This window comes from Hylobates moloch, unplaced genomic scaffold, assembly GCF_009828535.3.
Source record: "Hylobates moloch isolate HMO894 unplaced genomic scaffold, HMol_V3 SCAFFOLD_23, whole genome shotgun sequence".
NCBI classification, from domain to species: domain Eukaryota; kingdom Metazoa; phylum Chordata; class Mammalia; order Primates; family Hylobatidae; genus Hylobates; species Hylobates moloch.
In genome coordinates this window covers 4932520-4956461 of record NW_026652298.1, presented here as the reverse complement: position 1 = coordinate 4956461, position 23942 = coordinate 4932520, and the positions used below count along the sequence as shown (strand labels likewise).

General features: G+C 40.8%; 2 protein-coding genes across 3 annotated transcripts in view; one reads left to right on the top strand and one right to left on the bottom strand.

The window, feature by feature from the left end:
* CDC20B (cell division cycle 20B) overlaps positions 1–23942 on the top strand; it is a 64013-nt gene that overhangs the window by 5160 nt on the left and 34911 nt on the right. The window contains exon 5 of the mRNA XM_032144918.2: positions 23119–23341. Coding sequence (XP_032000809.1) covers positions 23119–23341 — 223 coding nt within the window. The remainder of the gene's footprint in view (positions 1–23118; positions 23342–23942) is intronic.
* On the bottom strand, positions 2992–10097 carry GPX8 (glutathione peroxidase 8 (putative)). Of its 2 annotated transcripts, XM_032144920.2 has the most exons (3): positions 9872–10097; positions 9014–9275; positions 2992–6231 (listed from the first exon to the last, which is right to left on the bottom strand). In XM_032144920.2, exons 1-3 carry the CDS (start codon positions 10073–10075, stop codon positions 6068–6070), a joined length of 630 nt encoding a protein of 209 aa, XP_032000811.1. In that variant the 5' UTR covers positions 10076–10097; the 3' UTR covers positions 2992–6067. The 2 variants fall into 2 exon arrangements, with proteins under 2 accessions (XP_032000811.1, XP_032000815.1); XM_032144924.2 differs by lacking the exon at positions 9014–9275.

Sequence of the window (23942 nt, the reverse complement as noted above, 5' to 3'; positions counted from 1 at the left end):
GAGTAGACAGTGTTTAAGTATTTGTGAAATTATATGTTTTTAACTATAAGGTTTAGAATGTAATAACAATGTGGAATGGACCTACAATGTGTCCCCAAATTTTCAGTGAAGTCTTTAGGATTCTTTCTGCATCATTAGTTTCTTTCTTTCTTTCTTTCTTTCTTTCTTTCTTTTTTTTTTTTGCGACGGAGTCTCGCTCTGTCGCCCAGGCTGGAGTGCAGTGGCGCGATCTCCGCTCACTGCAAGCTCCGCCTCCCGGGTTCACGCCATTCTCCTGCCTCAGCCTCTCCGAGTAGCTGGGACTACAGGCGCCCGCCACCACGCCCGGCTAATTTTTTTGTATTTTTAGTAGAGACGGGGTTTCACCGTGTTAGCTGGGATGGTCTCGATCTCCTGACCTCGTGATCCACCCGCCTCCGCCTCCCAAAGTGCTGGGATTACAAGCGTGAGCCACCGCTCCCAGCCTCTGCATCATGAGTTTCTGAATACAGCATTAGAATTGGTTTCTATAGCCGTGACTGTATGTGTACCAGCTGAAGGGAAAGTTGAGGTAATTTTCCAGATGAGTCAGTCAACTAAAACATTTTTCACTTGAAATATCAAGAATATTGGGGAATTTTTTTGGGTGGGGGATGGTTTAAATTTTTTTGGAAGATCTACCTCAATCCTTTCACTTCATTTTCTGTAAAATCACAGGTTCATGAAATATTTGGAAGAGAGCATGAGATCTAACAACTTGTGAAGTGGGAAGAACTGACCATACAATATGACCTTCAATATATTCTCATTCCCTTGGAGACATTTTGACCCATGAAGCAGCATAGACATGTGCTGGCTTCCAAACATGCAGTATTCTTGTGTGGACATTTGCAGCCAGTTAGTGGAAATGACTTTGGTGGTGCCATCAGTTAGTTAAGCCATAGCAAGAAATATTTCGCATTCTCTACTGTACTGGATTATAAGTTATTGGTAAAATAATTTTTATGCTTTCCTTATTTAAACATATTTCTAGAACATGGGTTAAATAGATATCTATAATTTGATTCTTGTGCATTTTACTACTTTCAAATCACATCCTATTTTTGATGTTGCCCAGGGTTATTCACTTTCAGGAGATTTATGTTTAAGTATATATTCCATGTAAATACTGTTTTCATCTTGTCTTTTTTTAAGGTTAAATTTCAACATGTTATTTTCTATAGAGAATCACTGACCTGGTGATAAAAATAAAACCTACCTAAATTTAGAAGGCTTGGATTTTGTGTTTTAGTTTTTTTAAATTAAAGAGCAAGACATAAAGTGCCAACTTTATTTTATTTTAGATCCAGGGGGTACATGTGCAGGTTTGTTACATGAATATAATAGGTGATGCTGGGGTTTGGGCTTCTAGTGAACCTATCACCCAAATAGTGAACCTTGTACCCAATAGGTAGTTTTTCGGTCCCTGTGTTCCTTCCTTCTACCCCTTCTGGAGTCCCCAGTGTCTATTGTTTCCATCTTCATGTCCATGTATACCCATTGTTTAGCTCCCACTTGGAAGTGAGAACATGCTGTAATTGATTTTCTGTTTCTGAAAATGCCAACTTAATTTTTTTTTAAGTTTTCTTTTTTAGAACTGTTGATTCTGTGGGAAACCAACTTTATATTCACTAAACAGAAGACATTTAAAGTTGTGGTTTAGTCTTATATTATTGAGATGATGAGAAAAGAGGGAAGGAATGGAATGAAATAAAAATATGTTAAAGAAATAAAAAAATATGTTAAAGAGATGAATGGGTTAGGAGGAAAGTGAAGATATAAATTAAAAGAGAAAACGTTTCCATAGGTGGGAGAGGGAAAGAAAGGGATACACACTGGGATGTCAAGGGTCAAGCAGAGGGAAAAGGGATCGTAAAAAGAGGAGGGAGGCTCTGCTGATGGCAAAGTGTTTTCTCCCAGGTGTTTTCTCTTGGGGCAGTCTCTTGGCTGTTCACTGGGGCTGGGAATGTCACTACTTCCCATCACTGCCCTCTGAACCTGTCACTATTATAGTGATAGCTTCCTAATTTCTCTCTCTCTGCTGCTTTTTATTCCCCTGCACTGCTCTGCAAGAGACAGCCTTAACAGTTCAGCTGGACGAGGGGAAGGGAAGAGTGGGAAGGAGTGTGATGGATTAGTTTCTAGGCATAACAATTATTAGAATTTTATTTGATGAGAAAGATAAAATCAAGCAGAGGACTAAATATGGATAGAGTGTCCTCATATCAGCTCCACCCAAACATGTCATTTTTCTTTCAAAGGAACACCACTAATCAATGTGGTGCAATCATGGCTCACTGCAGCCTCTACCTCCTGGACTTGAGCAATCCTCTCACCTCAGCCTCCTGAGTAGCTGGAACCACAGGTGTGTGCTATCGCACCTGGCTAATTTTTAAATTTTTTTTGTAGAGACGGGGTCTCGCTCTGTTGCCCAGCCCGGAGTTCAGTGGAGCCGTGTCGGCTCACTGCAGGCTTGACCTCTTTGGGCTCAAGCAGTCCTTCCACTTCAGCCTCCTATGTAGCTGGGACCTGAGGCATGTGCCACTACACGCAGCTAATTTTTTGATTTTTTTGTGGAGACAGGGTTTTGCCATGTTGCCCCAGGCTGGTCTCTAACTCCTGGGCTCAAGTGATCCTCCCACCTCAGCTGCTTAAAGTCCTGATATTACAGGCCTGAGCCATCATGCCCATCGCCAATTGTCACATTTTTAGAAATTGTGCATCCTAGTTACTAAACCATTGGTAGATTGAAATTGACCATGAGGGAGCATGAACATTTACATTGAGCTGGCAAATGCTGTATGTCAGGATTCCTCCTCCACAGTCTGCTATTAAACATGTACCAGCCACCATTATATATACGCTAGATACACTGCAGTTATTAAGAATTATATATATGTACATGTGTATATACTATTGATACAGTGTAATTGTTAAACATTTAAAAAAATGAAATACAACTTTCAGGGCACATTTCAGGCAAATTCATATTTATTCAAATCTCTAACACTCTGTTGTTATGTCTGCTGTAATATGATCAGGAGTTAGTATGAAGTATTCTTCTCTATGCACCAAAGAAAACAAACAAAGCAAACTTCAAGTCAGTGAATTAGTTACCACAGTTAAAATGCATTTGATTTTGTCCTTTTCCTTTTTCACAAGGACAACAGCTGAATACTCTTTCATGTGATGCCTGATATTTTTCTTTTTCTTTTTCTCTTTTTTTGAGACAGGGTCTTTGAGATGGGGTCTCGCTCTGTTGCCCAGGTTGGAGTGCAGTGGTGCGATCTTGGCTCATTGCAACCTCAGCCTCCTGTTTTCAAGTGATTCTTCTGCCTCACCCTCCCAAGTAGCTGGGATTACAGGCACGTGCCACCATGCCCAGCTAATATTTGTATTTTTAGTAGAGATGGGTTTTCACCATGTTGGCCAGGATGGTCTTGAACTCCTGACCTCAAGTGATCTGCCCGCCTTGGCCTCCAAAAATGCTGGGATTACCGGCGTGAGCCACCACGCCAGGCTCTGATGTTGATATTTTTCTGTTACAGTCCTTAGCCCAGGCATCCTGTAGCACTCTGTGTCCCAGAATTTTTGATGCAGAAACAAGACTGAAGGAAGATTGTCCAATATAGGAAAGATTCAGCTTTTCCTCTGTGTGTTTGTCCGCTGGTATTCCTATGAGGCATTTGAGTTACATGTAGCAGCACATCCACAAATGACTCCACTCCCTGTCTCAGCACACATAGCCTAATTGTTACAGAACCCCGAAGGGACACCTGAATGTCCTTTCTTTCAAGGCAATACGTATGACATGCTTTCAAATCTCCTCCTGCCTACTCTGCTAACCTAAAGGGCAAGGGGAGAAAATCCAGCTCTGACATAGAGTCTGTAGATTGAATAAGGCAACCAAGATTAGAGAGATGTAAGTGAAGAAACCCACTTTATCTGGCTTTGGAGAGAACTAGTGACTTAAGGCAGGACGTTCATCTGTATCATGTTGACTGGGACAGTCCTGGTTGTTCCCAGTGCAGCTCCATTATCATCCATCTGGCAGTGGGGAGTCTCTGCTGCCCATGTGGTGCTGGCATATGTAGTTCTGCTCATGCCCCTAACGTGAACGCATTAAACACCCCTGCAGTGCCACAGCACTGCTATGAGCTCATGGAAGGCATAGGTGGTGATACAAGGCAAGAGTGCTCTGGCAGCAACGCTTGGAGGGGCCACCTGAACAAAAGTTTTCTTAGAGGCTCAGAATGCAAATTGCTAATAGGCTCTTGAGGCAAAATTGCAAAGGACAGATAGACTTGGTGGCTTCTGTTTTCTTCGCTAACAATCCAGGTTAGTTCTGATTTCCTTCCTGGTCACTTAAAACACCTTGGTAAGTGTGTTAATTGACTTTTAGAGTTGCAAAGGGCTTTTTATTCCATTCAACCCCTGTTCAACTTACAGGTGAGGAAACTGAAATAAGGTACTTAAGTGACTTGCCTAAAGTCACGCAGCTGGCGAGAGGTAGGTAGGAGCAGGCTTGCTGACACACTCATCTGGCATTCTTGAGGCTATCTCTACAAATCCTCTTTACCTCTGGTAGAAATTCCACCTCCACCAAGTATCTTTCTAAATACATTCATAGCTGGGTGGCTGGATATGTACTCTGAAGCAGAAGATGCTTCATGAATTATTTTTGGTTTATCTAAGAACTTTGGTCCAAATACGTATACAGAACTATATCCTGAGGTAGCATTACTGAATTCGCCATAAGAAACATCTTCACTTTCATCCATCAGGTCAGAATTTGGGAGTCAAGTCACAGACTACTTAAATTGGGTCTTTTTCTTCTTAGACAAATTTATATAACTTTTTTACATTTTTGGCCATCTTCCTATTTAATTCTTTTATGCGATGAATGTATATTTCATGAGGCAATAATTAACCTTCACCAACTTGGCAGGTTGCTTTGTTAGTCAATTATAAGGCTAACAAAATATAAAGGCCATGACTTTGGGAGAAAAAATGCCTTGTGACTCTAAGAGGTTCAGTGACTGCTGATCTACACTTTAGGACTTGTATGATCACCCCCTGTTTATACTAGAGTTTAGGCTGTTTGCAGTTGATTTTTACTATTTCAGCTATCAGAATGATGCAGCATTGAATTCCTTCCAAGTGCCTAATCTAGTATGAATACATTAGCAACCCAAATCAGCCTATAAGGAATCAAGCTAAATGATCTTATACTCATGTCCTTTTTTCTACACTTGGGATTTTCATGCAAAAATAAAGACTGACTTACTTGGTAATATTATGATTACAGAATTTGAGTTGCTTCTAAAAAATAATGCAGAGAGAAATACTGAAAATGATGAAGACTTTTTCAAATGTTATAATACGGTCATTTATAAATGACTATTTATATTTGTCAGTTACATACATAGTGACAGTTATAGTAAAACACTAGGAACCTGTACTTAAAAAGAAAAAACAAAATCCTGTACACAAAACAAGCACACATATATAAGGATTTGAATCTATGTATATATATTTTACATTTTTCAACATTTGTGTTTTATTACATTAACATAACCATTTACAGTTATTCCAGAAATTTCAGTCATACACAGTGCTCTTGAATCCAAAGAGTGGTCTAGTGTGTTGGCATTTTCATCAAGTACAGTCCTAGAAAATGTCAAGTTGAACAATAAGATATTGAGGCACACTGGTCACTGTGTATTCTGAATTCTTTAGTATGGTCAGAGGAAGTAGTTAATATATTTCATGTTGATTCTTTGGCTACTCTTGATTTTTGCTTTGGGTAACATCCTCATCCTGGGAACATTCATTACCACTTAATAGCAACATAACATTAAAAAAAATCCTTCATTGCCACATTTAACAGCATGTTTAAAGAGGCGGAGGTTGCAATGAGCTGAGAATGCACCAGTGCACTCCAGCCTGGGCAACAGAGTGAGACACCGTCTCCAAAAAAAAGTGTTTAAAATGAGACCAAACCCTCATGGAGACATTTCTCTGTTCTATTAGAAATGCAATGGCATTCTCATAGATCCTCTTTCTTTTTTATGATCACTTGTCTAACCAGAGCTGCTATGTCAGGCCTGATGACTTCAATGGGCTCCTCTGGCCTCCAGAACTTCACAACTTGACCCTCAGGGTTGACAAGATACTTCCAAAAATTCCACCTTGGTTCCTTCTTTGAAGAATCTAAAATATCCAGAACATATTTTCATGAGCATAATTTTATTTTGTCAAGATTTTCACTTCTATTAGTATCTGCATAAATGACAACTTTAGTATCAAGTTCTAGGATCGTCATAATATCAAAAACAAAACACTCAAACAAAGTGAAACTCAAGGTTAGAGTAACCAGATTTCAATATACTTGATGACTTCACCTATGAGTCTACTCATCTAGTATGTGATCTTAGTATCATGAAATGAAGCAAAGTAGGCCGGGAGCGGTGGCTCAGCCTGTAATCCCAGCACTTTGGGAGGCTGAGGCGGGTGGATCACCTAAGGTCAGGAGTTCAAGACCAGCCTGCCCAACATGGTGAAACCCCGTCTTTACTAAAAATACAAAAAATTAGCCGGGTGTGGTGGTTTGCACCTGTAATCCCAGCTACTTGGGAGGCTGAGACAGTACAATCACTTGAAACCTGGAGGCAGAGGTTGCAGTGAGCTAAGACCACGCCACTGCCCTCTAGCCTGGGGGACAAGAGCGAAACTCTGTGTCAAATAAAATTAAAAGCCAAAAAAAAATGAAGCAAAATTGGAAAGTGTGTGTGCCACCACAGCAGGCAAATTTTTGTATTTTGAGTAGAGATACAGTTTTGGCCTCCCAAAGTGAATAATCACCTTATTTTGAAAAGCAATAACTTTTTTTTTGGCAGGGTCTCTCTGTGTTGCCCAGGCTGGGCTTGAACTCCTGGGCACTAAAGTGATCCTCCTGTCTTGGCCTCCCAAAGTGCTGGGATTACAGGCATGAGCTACCATGCCCAGCCATGATATCCTTTTGATAAATCTTAATTTATGCAAGAAATGTAGATGTTTTTTCTATTTATACCACCCAAGATTTATGTTCATTTTGTTGACTAACATGAGAAAAAATATAATAATTATAACTAAAATTTATGAGTGCTTACTATGTGCCTAGTAATGTATGCTCCGTGCTTCAAATTGATCCTCTCATTTAATCTTACAGGGACCCTATGAAGTAGGTATTATTATCATCCCCGTTTTGCAGATGAGATAAATGGAGGCCTAGACACAGGGTCACGTGGCTAGTGAGTGGTTGAGCCAGGATTGATATACGGGCCTTTTTACTCCACAGCTCATGCTCTTAACCTTTGGGCTCTATGATCCTCCCTATCTAAGTGGAATGAAACCTTAACTCACTGTTACCTTTTCGATTACACAGGCTGAGAAGGGTTTTAGAAAGTTTGTAGTGATAAAGAGAAATAATCTATGAGCTATTGCACCCACGTATCTGGCTGCTGTAACTGAAGAACGATTAATTCAATGGCATGTGCTTGGGCTTTTCTTTCCTCAGTGGACCCTCAAAATAAGAGGAATAAAGACCTCACTGTGGTTGCCATTTATGGCGTTAGGCATTATACCAACTTTCCCTAGAAATTAAATATAATGTTTTTAGAAGACTCTGACTTCACATTTATGTGAAATATTATAGATCACTATTTGGTTTGTTGGATTAGAAGCTTGATTGCCTGAGTGAGGTAATAGTTTTATCAAAACTCAACTTATTTACAGTGAAAATAGGACTGAAGATGTCATCAGAATAAGTTAGATGAGAGAACATTAGCTAATGTCCCGTATTTATTTATTTATTCATTTATTTAAGATGCAGGCTTGCTCTGTCACCCAGGCTGGAGTGCAGTGGCGCGATTTCAGCTCACTGCAACCTCTGCCTCTGGGTTCAAGCGATTCTCCTGCCTCAGCCTCCTGAATAGCTAGGATTACAGGCACCCACCACCACGCCTGGCTAATTTTTGTATTATTAATAGAGATGGGGTTTCACCATATTGGCCAGGCTAGTCTCTAACTCCTGACCTCAAGTGATCTGCCTGTCTCGGCCTCCCAAAGTGCTGGGATTACAGGCGTGAGCCACTGCGTCTGGCCTTTTTTTTTTTTTTTTTTGACTAATGTCGTTTAGAACAGTGTCTGGCACAGAGTGAGCAGTGTATAGGTACTTTATTTTTACTATTAACACACTTAATTCCAAACAGTCTTAAGAAGTCGGTACTATTGATAGCCCATTTTACAAATGAGAAACAGGCGCAGAGAAGTTAAGAAGCCACATAGCAAAAACAAAAGAGCAGGGGTTTGAACCCAGGTAGGCTGAGGCCAAAGCCTATGCTGTCACTATGCCTCATGACCTTTGTGCTAAGTGACCTTGGCAAGTCTTTAAACAGATTTCTGTAGCTAGCTTAATTGGAAAAATAGCCTAACACTATTGCCCTCTGAAAAAATCAAGTTATATGTTTTTGGATTTTAGCAAAAATCTGGTAAGCTGACATATTCATCCTTGAGAATATTGTTTCAGATAAGAAAGGCAACATAAAATTAGCCACAAACATATGTTAACTAATAATGCCCAGCACTATTCATGAGAGCTGTGTGGCTATGATGACGGGAAGGGACATTTCTCCAGATGCTAGTTACACGACAGGAGAATTAAGATATTTTGTGAAAATAGCCATGGGCACACTTTAAGTAAATTCTTCAGGAAGATGGTAATAAGGAATAAAATACATTGGAATAGAATTCTTTTACCATCTAAGAAACTAAAACATTGATTTCAGGGGAGCATAACTCCTAGAAGTTACAAAGGATGAGATTCTGGCTCTTTGTTAGTTTTATGAAGCTTTCCCGATACAACGTTTCAAATGAAATAGGAAAGGACTGTCCTGGTATAATTGTTTAAAAATGAGAAGCAATTTAAAACAATATATGCAAGGCAGATATTTACCAACAAGAAATCTAAATGCAGGTTCTCCTTCAGATCCTAGAATCTTAATCTTGTGGAAGATGGGGAATGTTACTCCGTAGTTTTTTCTTGCAAAAGATTCTACTTCCTTGCTGGGGCGGGGCTCCGATTCTCCAAACTGATTGCAGGGAAAAGCCAACACGCTGAAGTGGGATGGTCCAAACTCTTTGTGCAGTTCCTTCAGCGCTAAGTAATTTCTGTCTGTGAGTTGGCAGTCACTGGCCACGTTTACAACTAGTGAAACCTCCCGGAAAAAGAAAAAAATCCAACCGGAAAGTGAAGCAAAAGATTTTAAAAAATTCTGCAAGTAGTTAAAATCCTAAACAATTTGGGGGGACTATAACCTCTGATTGATGTTTTTTTCGTATTTTTGGACATACACAGTTCTATTGAAAACTGTAACCTAGACGCCTGGGTTAAGGCCCTGAAATACTACTGCCATTAAAAGAGCATTAGGTACTCATGAAAGTTTATTTTTAAATTAAAGATAAAACTATGATCCTTGATAAGTGCTTTTTAAAGTTATTAGATTATAGAACCAATACTTTTATTAATAAATGTCATCATGTTCACATTACTAACTATAAGTATTTTCCAAACAACTTTACATATCAATTCAGCACAAAATTAAAGCATTTTAAAGAAAACGAGATAATTGGTATTTATTATTTAGAAGCAAACTATCAGAACTCTAATAACTAAAGTGATGTACTAATACCATTACTCTGAAGACTAAATTCCAACTTATGACCATGTAACAGCAAAAAAATGATTTTATTAAGAGGAATAAACAGAGACAAGGAAAAACGATAACAATAAAAATCAGATGATGCAACTTACTTTGCCTTTATACTTTTCCAGAGAAACAGTTCTTCCTTTTGCATCCTTCACTTCAAAGGCATAAAAGCTGTTGATTTTAGGTTTGAGGAATTTTAGTTGTAGAAGAAATAGCGTTACTGTGCATAGAACCATAGACAGCAAAACTGCAAATACCTTTGCTCTGGGCCCGGAACATTTTAGCGGGTAAGCTGCAAGAGGCTCCATGTTGGAGGATTCTAGAGGGAAGTCTCAGCAGCCTGGAATTCAAGGAGGAGCTGAAACTTGAAACCGGCTTAGTTGAACGGAAAACCAGGAAGGACAGACTGACTGCTTTCACTGCTAAGGAACAGAAAGACCCCTTCTCAGAGGGGAAATGAAGCGAAACTCCTGAATGAAGCAAGGAGCTCTACAGAATTTCAAAGTATTTGTGATGTAATGATAATTTTTGCTAGAAAAATCAGGACATTTTTGGTAGGTCTTTGACATTCTCCCCACAAAGAAAATATTTCGCCAGAAGATGATGCTCTTGTAACTTGAAAGATATGGAGGGCTCATCCCCATTCTAAGCATCCTGTGTATTTATTGAGCAACTGTTTGGATGCAGAGGATGGAGTACGATGCTCAGCAATAGTTTAGAATGTAGATTAAATGTGAGCTACTCATATGATGTATAGCCTGAAGGATGTTACTATTACATGTATGGATTAAACATGCTATATGAGTTCAGGAAATTTGTAGTGGAAAGAGCAGCGAAATATCTGAAAAGGCTATTTACCCTGATTCATCTAGCTAAGGCAATCAAATACCAGGTGAATACAGTCAAAATAAATATGTTAAAAACAGTGAAGGTGTTAAACCCTTCTCTATCATAAAGCAAACTACAGTCCAGTGTTTTTCAAATCTCTAATCATGACCCCCAGTCAGCAGTGCACTTTACAACGTAACTGGGTACAACCAACACATAACTGAGAAACAACACTTCTCCTTTGAACTTGATGCACCCCCACCTGTTGCATTTTTAAACAACCCAGTTCTGACCTATCAAAATGATTTCATCACTCTCCAATGCACTACAACCTGTAGATGGAAAAAACTGAGGCTGGGCATGGTGGCTCACGCCTGTAATCCCAGCACTTTGGGAGGCCTAGATGGGAGGATCACTTGAGCCCATGAGTTCAAGACCAACTTGGGCAAGAAAGCGATACCCCTGTCTCTAAAAAAAATTTTTTTTTTTTTACTTAGCTGGTTGTGGTGGTGCATGCCTGTGGTCCTAGTTATACAGGTGGCTAAGGTGGGAGGATCGCTTGATCCCAGGGGGTTGAGGCTGCAGTGAGTCGTGTTTGTAGACTGCAGCCTGGGTGACAGAGTGAGACTGTCTTAAAATCAGAACAAAAGAAGAAGAGGGAAAAAAGAAAAAATTGAACTCCATAATAAAGTAGTAATTTAACAGTTAAATAAGGCAATTCTACCAAAAAAACCCTGAAAACAAACAAACCCTACAAAACTCTACTTGGGCACATCATCTAATTGCTTTGTTTTTTCTCTTTATTTCCCTCCACTGGCTGTTGCCTGGCACAGGGGGCCTAACTTTGCTGTTGCTAACGGTCTTGAATTTTAGGGGTGGGTATGGGGAGGCAATTGAGGGCTGTATATCCTAAAAGCCATTCACTTTTAGTTCTGCTCTGTTTAAGACTCACAGCAAGATCTGGATGAAGGGGCATTATGCCATTTGATCATGATGTGTTTCCAGAAAGCGCAGGGAATGAGCTGAGATGCTTATGGAGTGCCCTTCCTGTCACTGTTAGCTTGTGGAGCTTCAGAGAGGGTGCTCAGGGTGCTGCCTGCTCTTCTGGTGCCCGCTCTGTGGCATGTGTGTTTTCGGGTGGCTGAGCAAAGCCCATAGCCTACTGTGTAAAACTTGTGAGAGGAACCACCCGACTGCCACTCTCATGGCCCAGTAGAATGGATGCAGTAGAAAAAGCAATGATTATGCAGGAAGTTTCCCTTTTAAACATAATTCCTAGTAAAGAACAAAAATGTACGTAAGATGTGTTGTATCACTTCCTGATAATTTTACTTTGGTGTTCTGTGGCTGAATTGTTTAAAAAGTCAAAGTCCCTGTGTTTATATGACATGGACACTGCTACGTTATTTAAGCTCTCTGGCCTTGCTCTCTAAGTGGGATCTGGGACATTCCATAGTACCATCACCTGGGCATTTGTTAGAAACACAGCATCTTGGGCCCCACCCCAGACTTCCCGAGTCAGAATCTACTTTTACAAGATCTCCTCATGACACAGACACACATTTAAGTTTGAGAACCTTTAGACCTCAACCTTTTTTTTTGGTTTTAGAGCAACAAGTGTCTTTGGTCTGCCTTTGTTTTCCACAGTGGATGTGTTTCATGTCTCTATGAATACACGAGATATTTTAACTCCTCAGGCTGTACAAGCAAATGGATCAGGAACATGTATGTTAAAATTAATTCATAGAATACCTGCTATAATTTGAGCCGTGTAAACTCAACTCATTATAACTGTGTTTTGAGGTGGAAAGAGAGTGATTTATCTTTGGCAGGGATGTTGACTGACCACCGCTTAGGCAGGGCCCCATAGGGTGATATTATTTTGATAAAATCACTGTGATAGTTTCTAGTCCATTGTATTATAAGTACAGAAACTCTTATCAAGTGATCCAGAGATGAATGGATTTGAAAAGGCCAAAATTATGTTGTTACAAACTTGCATGTGATTGCTGAATAAGCCAGTTTTTACACCAGAAATAAAACATTATGCAGGCCTGATGTTGAGGTTGGTTTGACCACAAAAGTTCATATTATATGAATATAACTTTGAAAACTTATGTGTATGTCTCCTGTCAAGGATGAAATCAGAGCCAGTTTGTTAATTTAATGTTCCTAAGGCTTAAGAGCTTCAAATAATGAAGGATGATATAAAAATTTTCATACTGGCCCACTAACCAAACATTCAGACAGCACTTTGCAGAACTCGTGCACTGGACAGCATTGGATGAACACAGATTTTGGCCCTGGCACACGTCTTCTTTGTTGTTTTGGCAGTCTTTCTCTGCACACATTTTGATGTCATCATCTCTCAGCCTTCTGGGGATCTGCCATCATTGTTTCCATGTTCTGTCTATACTAACTCTATTCTCAGACTATAGATACATCAAAATGGCACATTTCTCTGCGTAAGGGGTAGTATGTTAGAAAAACCACCAGCACTCTTTCAATAAATGAAGGAAGGCTTCTACAGGAGGGGAAGAGATTGATGAGTTCATGGCGAAGGCAGGAGGAAGCTACTGGGTCAAGAAGGGGATAAAGCAGCTGACTCAGTTATCAACCAACTCAAGCACTGGAAAGGATACAAATAAGGTGCAAGGGAAGGAGCCAGCCTCACGCAAATGTAAAATCAATTTTGGAAATATGAGAACACACATGAAACGAAGGATTACAAGGCTGCAAATAACTGAGTGCTAAATAAATGACTTTTCTTTTTTTTTTTTGAGACAGAATCTCACTCTGTTGGCTAGACTGGAGTGCAGTGGTGCAACCTTGGCTCACTGCAACCTCCATCTCCTGGGTTCGAGTGATTCTCCAGCTTCAGCCTCCCGAGCAGCTGGGACTACAGGCACGCGCCAAAACACCTGGCTAATTTTTGTATTTTTAGTAGTGATGGGGTTTCACCATATTAGTCAGGCTGGTCATGAACTCCTGACCTTGTGAGCTGCCCGCCTCAGCCTCCCAAAGTGCTGGGATTACAGGTGTGAGCCACCACGCCTGGCCAATGACTTATGTTTTTAGAGAGCTTTATACTGCACACAATCGTCTTTAGTATACACATTATTTTCTGCACAACAATTCTTTGAAATAGGGAGCCGTTAACTCAGCCAAGATCACAGAATTAGTGAATGGAACAATGAATAATAGAGTTTTAAACTTTCGACTTCATAACCAAAATTATTTCAGCTTCATGAAACTGTTTCTGTGTAATAGGTAAATAAATTTATTTAGAAGAAAACATTGTAGGTGAGATGGCTGTAGTACTCTGGTGGAGGGGTCACGTGGTTTGGCTGTGTCCCCACCCAAATCTCACCTTGAATTGTAATAATCCCCACATGTGAAGGGTGGGGCCAGATGGAGATAACTAAATCATGGGGGTGGTTTCCCCGATACTGTTCTTGTGGTAGTAAGTCTCAGGAGATCTGATGGTTTTGTAAATGGGAGTTCTCCTGCACAAGCTTTTGCCTGCTGCCATGTAAGACATGACTTTTCTCCTCATTCACCTTCTGCCATGATTGTGAGGACTCCCCAGCCATGTGGAACTGTGAGTCCATTAAATCTCTTTCCTTTATAAATTACCCAGTCTTAGGTATGTCTTTATTACTAGCATGAGAACAGACTAATACAAGGGGTTTCATTCATCAGGAGGCATTTTGTTTTATAAAAAATCACTGTATAAGTGCCCAAAAAGGAGAGGGCGTGGAGAACACCACCAAAAGGCTTGTCTGTGTGTACTGAAGTTATCTGGAAGGGGCCACGGGAGGTCTGCAGAGCAGCAGGTCCAGATGATAGACGAAGAGTCTTAGTGACGGTAGCCTTGGCCAGCACGATGGAAGGAAGGGGGTGGGTGCTAAGGATGCTCTGTAGACCCCATGGGCAGCTGCTGGCGATGGAGATAAAGGATGATGTTTACCTGAAAATGACCTTGACAGTGTGTGGATCATATTGCCTACTAGGATGGGGGGGCATTGAAGGTTCAGACATGAGAAGATGAACATTTTGGTCTTCATGACTAATTTGAAATAGTATTGAGACACTACATTTGAAACATCTTGTGGACAGAATGCTGCTGCGTTGGGCTGGTGGTGGGTGGGAGCGGCACACACTCAGAGGTTAGGGAATGGGGTTGGGGTATGCTTCAGAGCTACCTGGGCTGTCTTTGCTACTTTTATCTTTGTCTTGAGGTTCTAGCAAGACTGGCATCGCCAGCAGGTCTTTTCTGGCATGTCTAGGTTTTTCCCACCGACTGGATATTTGTGTGTCAAATTATTTGTCAGTAGACATATTTGTTTCTATTTTCTCAGTTGTTTCATTCTGCTACTTCCTGACCTTATTTTTTAACCCCTCTGGGTTCTTTTCTAATTATTTTTGGCACTGGTGCTCTGAATTCCTCCTGGTTTAATGTCACTATGATGTGAACTCTACAGGTAAACAAGCTGAACTGATGTGCTTGGAGTACCGAGTCATTCATCCCTTTTCCCTTCTTTGTCTTACTTTTCTTATCTTCCTCTTCCTTTCTATTAATAAATACTTGAGTCATTCAAAACTATGCGACAGGCATTTCCTCAGCAGGAGATAGATCCTGGAACAGAAGTTTAAAAATACTGAAGATGAAATAGCACAAACTGCAGCAGTGTTTCCTTCACTGCAGTCATTGAAGGAATACCACCTCTGTGATTTTGCCATATCTGTATATCGTTATTTGCTTAACATTTTAATACTCATACTAACAAATGAGTATTTAAATACAATTTATTTTTCTAAAATTAATTTTTTATAAGGAAAACTTTACATCAAAACTGAAAAATTGTAAAATGACATTAAATACATAATTATTAGTGTTCATCTATACCACTGTGAACCATATGTCCCTAGTGCAGGGACTGACAGAATTTTACTTTATATTCAAACTGTGCTCTCTTTCAAAGTTCTCTGAATTGAATCTACCCCTTCATGGGTCCTGGTTGTATCACAGGGAGCAATATAAAGTAAGTTTTTCTTTTATTCATAAATTGCGTCCCTTTAAATATTTGAAGACAGTTCCTTTTGGGTTTTCCTCTTTTTTCTTTATTATTATTATTTTTTGTAATTTGACACAGGGTCTCACTCTGTCACCCAGGCTGCAGTGCAGTGGTATGATCATGGCTCACTGCAGCCTCGACCTCCCAGGATCAAGCGATCCTCCCACCTTAGCCTCCCAAGTAGCTGGGCCACAGGTGCGTGCCACCATGCCCAGCTAGTTTTTTGATTTTTATTTTAGAGATGGGGTCTCACTTGCCCAGGCTGGTCTGGAACTCCTGGTCTCAAGTGATTCCCCCTCTGCACTGGCTCCTCAAAGTGCTTGGAGTACAGGTGGAAGCCCCTGTGCCAGACCCTTTTGAGTCTTCTTTCTTCTAGACTAAGCACCCCAGGTTTCCACCCTTGGATGTGCTGGGGTGTTGCCCCCGCTTATGGTGTTTACCCTGACCCCTGTCACTGTGGTCTCTTTCCTCCAGATGAACTCAGGGTTTGAATCCTGACTTGTCCATCTCCCTTCTTGAAGAACAGTTCTGGGACTGGACGTGGTTCTCCAGATGCGTTCTGAGCGGTGCAGAGACACAGCGTTCAGATTGCTCCTGTTCTGGACACTATTTTCTCTGTTAATGGGACCTAAAATCGTACTGATTTTTTACAATAATTTCACCATACTGTTCACTCATATTGTAGTGGGGTCTGCCTAACACTGCCAATCTTTTTCACTGCATGTGGATCTGCTGACTTGTGCCATCTAGGACACTGGCAGCAAATTTATTACTAGTTACTTGCTCCTCGTATTGGAGAACCATGAAAAATAATACATATCTTCTATCAGGGGCATGTATTTTTCTTATTTGTCATGTTTTGCTCATAGATCACTAACAAGTATTGGTTCTGAAAGTGCTGTCATTACTCTGGGTTTTATTTATTTAGCCCTACAGACTTGAACTTGTTTTAAAAGTCCAGATGCACTTTTGTTGTTTCATCTATCTCATTCTCTAATTTCCGCAGAAATGTTTATTTTACTCTGTATAATTTGAAAATTGTTCTCTCTCTTTTTTTTTTATGAGACAAGGTCAGGCTGTATCGCCCAGGTTGGAGTGCAGTGGCACGATCTTGGCTCACTGCAACCTCTGCCTCCTGGGCTCAAGCCATCCTCCCACCTCAGCCTCCTGAGCAGCTGGGACTATAGGCACACACCACCATTCCCAGCTAATTTTTGTACTTTTTGTTCAGATGGGCTTTCGCCACATTGTCGAGGCTGGTCTTAAACTCCTGAGCTCAAGCCATCCACCTGCCTTGGCCTCCCCAAGTGCTGGGATTATAGGCGTGAGCCACCATGCCCGGCCTGAGAGTTGTTCTCCTTAATGGAGAAGGATGAAAACAGCTTATTTCCTTGCCTCTGGATTCTTTCTCAAATCCCTTGTGCCTTTTTAGTACTAACTGCCTCTAGGGGAAGAGATTCATCTATTTATTCATTATGGGGTTCCTAGATACCAATGTCCCGAGGATAGTAAAAGACAAAGTCCCTGGTCTTGAGTGTATGATATAGCAGGAGAGAAAGTAAAAAAGTGGAATATGAGCAGACCTGCTTTTTAGCATAGGGATTAGACTAGATTGATTTGTCAGAGTTCAAACCGTGGCAGGGTTGCTCTGGTTGGTTGTGAGGGTTGTGCCCTGCATATTCCAGAGGGTGCCATTCATAGAGACAATGATCTATACAGCTGTATGTAGTATACAGCTGTCTATTAGCTCTATATCCTTGCTCAAATTACTTAACCCCATTAAGATTTGTCTTCCAACTCTGTATTCTGAAATAATACTAGTACCTATTTCAGAGGGTTGTGATGAAACTAAAATAAACACTCCCTCTAATTCATATATCCCAGGGCTTGGCACGGATTAAGTGTTTGGTAAATGTTATGAACACAAGGTGGTCATGCTGGAGCACGCACGGTGAGTGTGGAAGCACAGGGCTGAGTATTTGTTCCCTAGGGCTGCTGCAACAAATTACCACAAACTTTGTGGCTTAGACACACATATTCTCTCCTAGTTATGGAGGCCAGAGGTCCAAACTCAGCAGAAGCCGGGGTGTCAGCAGGGCCTGGCCTCCTCCAGAGGCTCTAGTGGAGAATTCATTCCTTGCCTCTTCTGGTTTCTGGTGACTGCCAGCATTTCTTGGCCTGTGGCCCTATCACTCTGGTCACTGCCTCTTTGGTCACATTGCTTCTCCTTTTCTGTGTGCAGTCACATCTCCCTCTGCCTTCCTCTTACAGGGATACATGTGATTGCATTTAGGGCTCATCCTGACAATTCACGATAGTCTCCTCACCTCAACTTAACTTCATCTTGCACTTACATCTGCATAGCCCCTTTGCCATATGAAGTAACATTTATAGGTTCCAGGGGTTAGGATCTGGATATCTCTGGGGACCGTTATTTAGCTACCATTGGCTGCCTAACCTAGTTTGGAATCGGGAGGAAGGGAATGTCAGAGACACCTTCCTGAAGGAGTTGATGGCTGAACTCAGAAGTGAAGGTGGCTGGGAGTTACCCTGGCAGAAAACTGGGGATGAACATCCCAAGTGGGAAACATTCGGGGTGGACAGAGTGACAGTAGATGAATCACAGAAACTCAGACCTGCTAAGGCAGTAGGACATTGTCAATGTGCAACTTCTCAGTCGTTTCCGCGGACATAGCTGACATAGCATCAAATGATTATTCTTTAATTTCCTCTTTTAAACCCAGAATTTTAAAAATGTATATTTAAAGTTTAGAATTTCCTTGGAATTTTGCTCCAAGGAAGCTTTTGAGCAAGTGTCTCTGTCCTCTGCCACATTTTCTGCAAACTAAGTTTATCTTCCAGTGCGGTGTCTCCTCCCTTTCTTGGTACCTGTGAGGTGAGGGCTACCTGGACATGGTGGAGCCATTGCAAGCGTAGCCCGCTGAATGTGGTCCACAGACACGCTCTGTTCACTCCTCCAGTCTTTTTGAAAAATTAGAGTCAGTTGAACACTTTAAAAAGTGGTAAAATTCATATGAAAAATCTAAATTTCTAACATCTTTTATGAAATAAGACAATGTGTCTCAATGTGTTCTTGCTGTGGCTAAAACACAAACATTAAAGTTTGAGAGATTCCCTCAGTTTCTGGGGCTGAGACCCCGTAGCCTCTGAGCTGGTACTGTGGTTGTTTCCTTAGTGGAGAGAAATAAAAAAAGTGGGGAAATGAAAGTCCGAGTGGCCCTGTGAGGGGGCTAATGCTTGTAATCCTAGCACTTTGGGGGACTTAGGTGGGAGGATTGCTTGAGCCTAGGAGTTAAAGACCAGCCTGGGCAACATGGTGAAACCCCGTCTCTCCAAAAAATACAAAAATTAGCCAGGTGTGGTGGTGCACACCTGTAGTCCCAGCTACTGGTGAGCTTGAGGCAGGAGGATCGCTTGAGCTCTGGGAGGTCGAGACTACAGTGAGCCATGATCGTGCTGCTGCACTCCAGCCTAGGTGACAGAGTGAGACTGCCTCAAAATAACAAAGCAAAACAAAAAAGAAGGCCGGAGTGGGCCATGCTTCTCATCCAGGCTGGCATTACTCATCACCTTACTTGCTGCCTTCTAGTCAAGCTTTCTGAGATTGAGAAGGCTGATTGACATGTACAGCCTCTTTTCATCTTTCCCATTCCTACTCAAAAACCAAGAACTATAAGACAGAACAACTGACCCCCAACAACACTTTACAACAGCTGTGGCCTCAGCCTCTCGACTCCTGTCTCCTGCGAAAGACGTTCTCTTCGGTCAGTTGGTGGGGAGAGCACAGAGCAGCAGTGGAGAGAGAGCCGGCCTCGCCCCCTGGGGGCTGCAGGCAGGGTGGGCCAGCACCCTCGCACACGCTTAGTAAAAAACCCAAACTGAACCAATGCTTACTGCTTCAACATTCTAGCATATTCCCTTCCTATCTTTCATTTAGATATAGGAAGTGGGACTGTATTGGAATACTGTTTTATAGTCCCTGTTTTACAGCTAGCAATATATTGTAAGCATTTGCATGTTTTATTCACTATTATCCTATGTTACCATTTTTAAAAAGATTTCTTTTATTGAAGTGAAATGCACATATTAAAAATAACCTATTTTATGGCCGGGCGCGGTGGCTCACGCTTGTAATCCCAGCACTTTGGGAGGCCGAGGCGGGCGGATCACGAGGTCAGGAGATCGAGACCACGGTGAAACCCCATCTCTACTAAAAATACAAAAAATTAGCCGGGCGTGGTGGCGGGCGCCTGTAGTCCCAGCTACTCGGAGAGGCTGAGGCAGGAGAATGGCGTGAACCCGGGAGGTGGAGCTTGCAGTGAGCCGAGATCACGCCACTGCACTCCAGCCTGGGCGACAGAGTGAGACTCCGTCTCAAAAAAAAAAAAAAAACAAAACAAAACCCCTATTTTTTATTTTTTATTTATTTTTTTGAGACAGAGTTTCACTCTTGTTGCCCAGGCTGGAGTGCAATGGTGTGATCTCGGCTCACTGCAACCTCTGCCTCCTGGGTTCAAGCGATTCTCTTGTCTCAGCCTCCCAAGTAGCTGGGGTTACAGGCACATGCCACCATGCCTGGCTAATTTTTGTATTTTTAGTAGAGATGGGGTTTCATCATATTGGTCAGGCTAGTCTCGAACTCCTGACCTCAGGTGATTCACCCACCTCAGTCTCCCAAAGTGTTGGGATTACAGGTGTGAGCCACTGCACCTGGCCAAAAATAACCTTTTAAGTCACCAATTCAGTGGTCTATAGTGTATTCCCAATGTTCTGGAACCACCACTTCTCTCTTGTTTCAAAATGTTTTCATCGCCTCAAAAGAAAACTCCATACCCATTAAGCAGCTGCTCCCCATGCCCTCCTCCCCTAATCCCTGACAATGACGAATCTGTGTTCTCTGCCTATGGATTTTTCTGTGCTGACTATTTCATATAGATGGAATCATACAATACATGACCTTTCCTGTCTGGCTTCTTTCACTTAGCATAATGCTTTCAAGGCTTTTGCACATTATGACATGTATCAGCAACTCATTCCTCTTGGGAGTGATATGTAGATCACTTGCATATGTAGATACGTCCCATGATTTGTTTATGCATTCATCTGTTGATGAGCGTTTGGACTGTCTGCACCTTCTTATTGTGATTAGTGCTACTATGAACATAAGTGCACATGAATTTGAGTTTGAGTACATATACCTACGAGTGGACTTGCTTGGTCATGTGGTAATTCTAGGTTTATCTTTTTGAGGGATCACCAAACTAATCTTCCACAGTGACTGCATCCTTTCACATTCTGTACACTTGCAATGTACAAAGCTTCCAGTTTCTTCGCATCCTTACCAATGCTTATTAGTTTCCATTAAAAAAATTCTGGCCATCCTCGTGGGTGTGAGGTGGTGCTTTGGTGTGGTTTAGTTTACATTTCCCTAATGTATGTCATTTCTGATGGCAGCAGAGCAGTCCCTCTTAGAGATGTCCTGTTAGTTTGCCTAGTCAGTGCTCCACTGGTAAACATTTGGTCTCTGTCTCACATCTTTTTGTACTTACAAACATGTAAAATGCAGTACACACCCTCATGTTCTCAGTTGAGAGCCTGGACTCTGGGGTCAGAGAGCTGAGCCTCAGGTGTGGCATCTCCACTTACTGTGTAGTCTTGGGCAATTCACTTGACTTCTAAGCCTCAGTTTCTTCACTGATAAAATGGGTGTAAATAAGATCTGCTTCACAGATGTTTCTTAGGATTAAATACAAACATGTGTAAAACCCTGTACATATGGATTCATACATGGTAACCACTCAATAAATGCTGGATGTTTTCTCCATCTTGGCTCATATCTTAGATTTCTTTTTTCTTTTTTTGTTTTTATTTTGAGACAGGGTCTCACTTTGTCGCCCAGGCTGGAATGCAGCAGCGACAACGCGGCTCACTGCAGCAAGCAATCCTCTTGCCTCAGCCCCGTCAAGTAGCTAGGACTACAAGTACACACCACCACGCTCGACTCATTCTTGTATTTTTTGTAGAGACAGGGTTTTGCCTTGTTGCCCAGGCTGGTCCCGAACACCTGGGCTCAAGCAATCTGACTGCCTCAGACTCACAAAGAGCTACGATTTCAAGCATGGGCAGCCACGGCCGGCTGATTTCTTTTTTAAATTCTTAGAGGTGATATTGCTGGGTCAGTAGAAGTTATGCACATATTTGAAGGCTTTTGACGCACATTGTCCAAAAGTCCTTTCCAGATACTCATTTAACCTCCACAGCAGTGTATGCCAGCGTTTGTTTTTGGCACCTTCAACACCAGGGATTGTCACAAAAAAATTATTGCTAACATCTCATTGCTGGTTTAAATTTGCATTTCTTTGATTGCTAGTGAGGTTAAATATCTTTTGGGCATTTATATATCTTTTTATGAATTGCCTTTTTAATGTCCTATGGCCCAGTTTTTCTGTTGAGTTGGTAAACTTGTCAATTTCTATAAGAGCTCTTTATGACTAGGATTTTAACCTAACTTGTCCGTCATTTTATTAAAAGATAATTCCAGTTTGTCACTTGCATTTTAATTTCACATGGCTACATGGGATGGTTCACTACTACAGGCTCTATAAATATCAAACTCCTGGTGTTTCTTAGAGAGGATGGACAGATATTGAGCAAATCACTTACTTTCTCTAGGCCTCAGCTTCCCCATCTGTGAAATGAAGGGTTTGGACTAGAAAATTGCTGTTTATATCCAGATTTGAAATTGTATCATTTCATACAAACATCTTGCATGTTCAGTACATAGTGTTATATCATGTCATATTTTACACTGATATGTAATGGTAATATTTATAAATGTAATTACTCCCTAAACTACATGGGTATACCTACAGACCCTTGAGCAGAGGCTCTAAGTAAGTAGTGGCATTTTGATGTTTTTTAGATAGAAAAAATATATATCTATTTTACATATAAAATAATATATTTCACATATAAACATAAAAAAAATTTTACACATAAATACATATAAAAATGTAACAGTTTACACATAAATATATAAAAAATATGTAACACTTTTATATATAAATACATGTAAAATAACATGTTTTAGAAATATAAATATAAAATATAACTTTTGTATATAAATATCAATATACAATATATAAAATATAACATATTTTATATATAACTATAAATATATAAAACATAACATATTTATGTTTATATAATATATAACTATAAAATATAACATTTTATGTATAACTATATACAAAAATATATATAAATATATAAAATAACATCCAGGTTACAAAAATTAAAAAAACTCATTATGTATATTTTATTGGTGTTGTACTAGATGAGTCATTTGTAATTCTCTTATAGGGAATTTTTACTTTTGCATCACTGAGGCCAGTGGAGTTACAGCTGTTTTTGTTTTTAAACAGGTACTTGATTCAGTTAATGCTACGTATTCTGACTTTAAGAGCAACTTTGCCAAGAGGCTGTCCGCAGAGGTTCCTGTTGCGAGTAGCCCCATTACCACAAGGTGGCAGCAAAGTCAAACTAGGGCTCTGTCCTCCGATTCCTTTGGGGAATCAACCACCTACCTCCCAGAAGCTTCAGGAGCAGCGCTGAAGACAACGCCTGAGAAAGAGACCTTGACTCTAGGTGAGGTGTCCCGAAGGTGAGGTGCCACAGCCCCGTTTTGCATCGTGAATTAAAGATATATTCCTGAGAGAATCTTTGTCTTGTAGAACTAAGGAGTGTCACATTGAGTCAACTCTTTTCTCTTTTTCTCCCTTTGAATAAGAAATTTCCAAGGTGGGGAGAAATGACACAAAAACAAAGGAAAGTTACTGTATGTGTTTAAAAACAAAAACAAAAACAAAACTTTAGACAAATTAAATTTAACAAAGTTAATTGTGCAAAGAACCGTTGGCCAATGGGCAACCAGAGAGCCACTCCATGTGGGGGTGGGCAGCATTTATGGACAGGAGTTGGAAGTGCATAGAAGCCAGCCTGATTGGCTACAGCTCAGTTCACCTTATTTGCACGTGGTCTGATTGGTTGGCCGCCTGTGATTGACTGAAGCTCAGCTTCTGTGATTGGCGGAGACTCAGCTAAGTTAGGCTTTCAGTTAGTTTACATCCCAAGTTAGGTTGCACTTTAAGATGTAGGGACTCATCCCACATCCTCAGGCCAAATTTAGCTTAATTTTAATATGTTTTTGAGACTTGCATTGGTTAGATGATTACTTTTGTAAAGATTG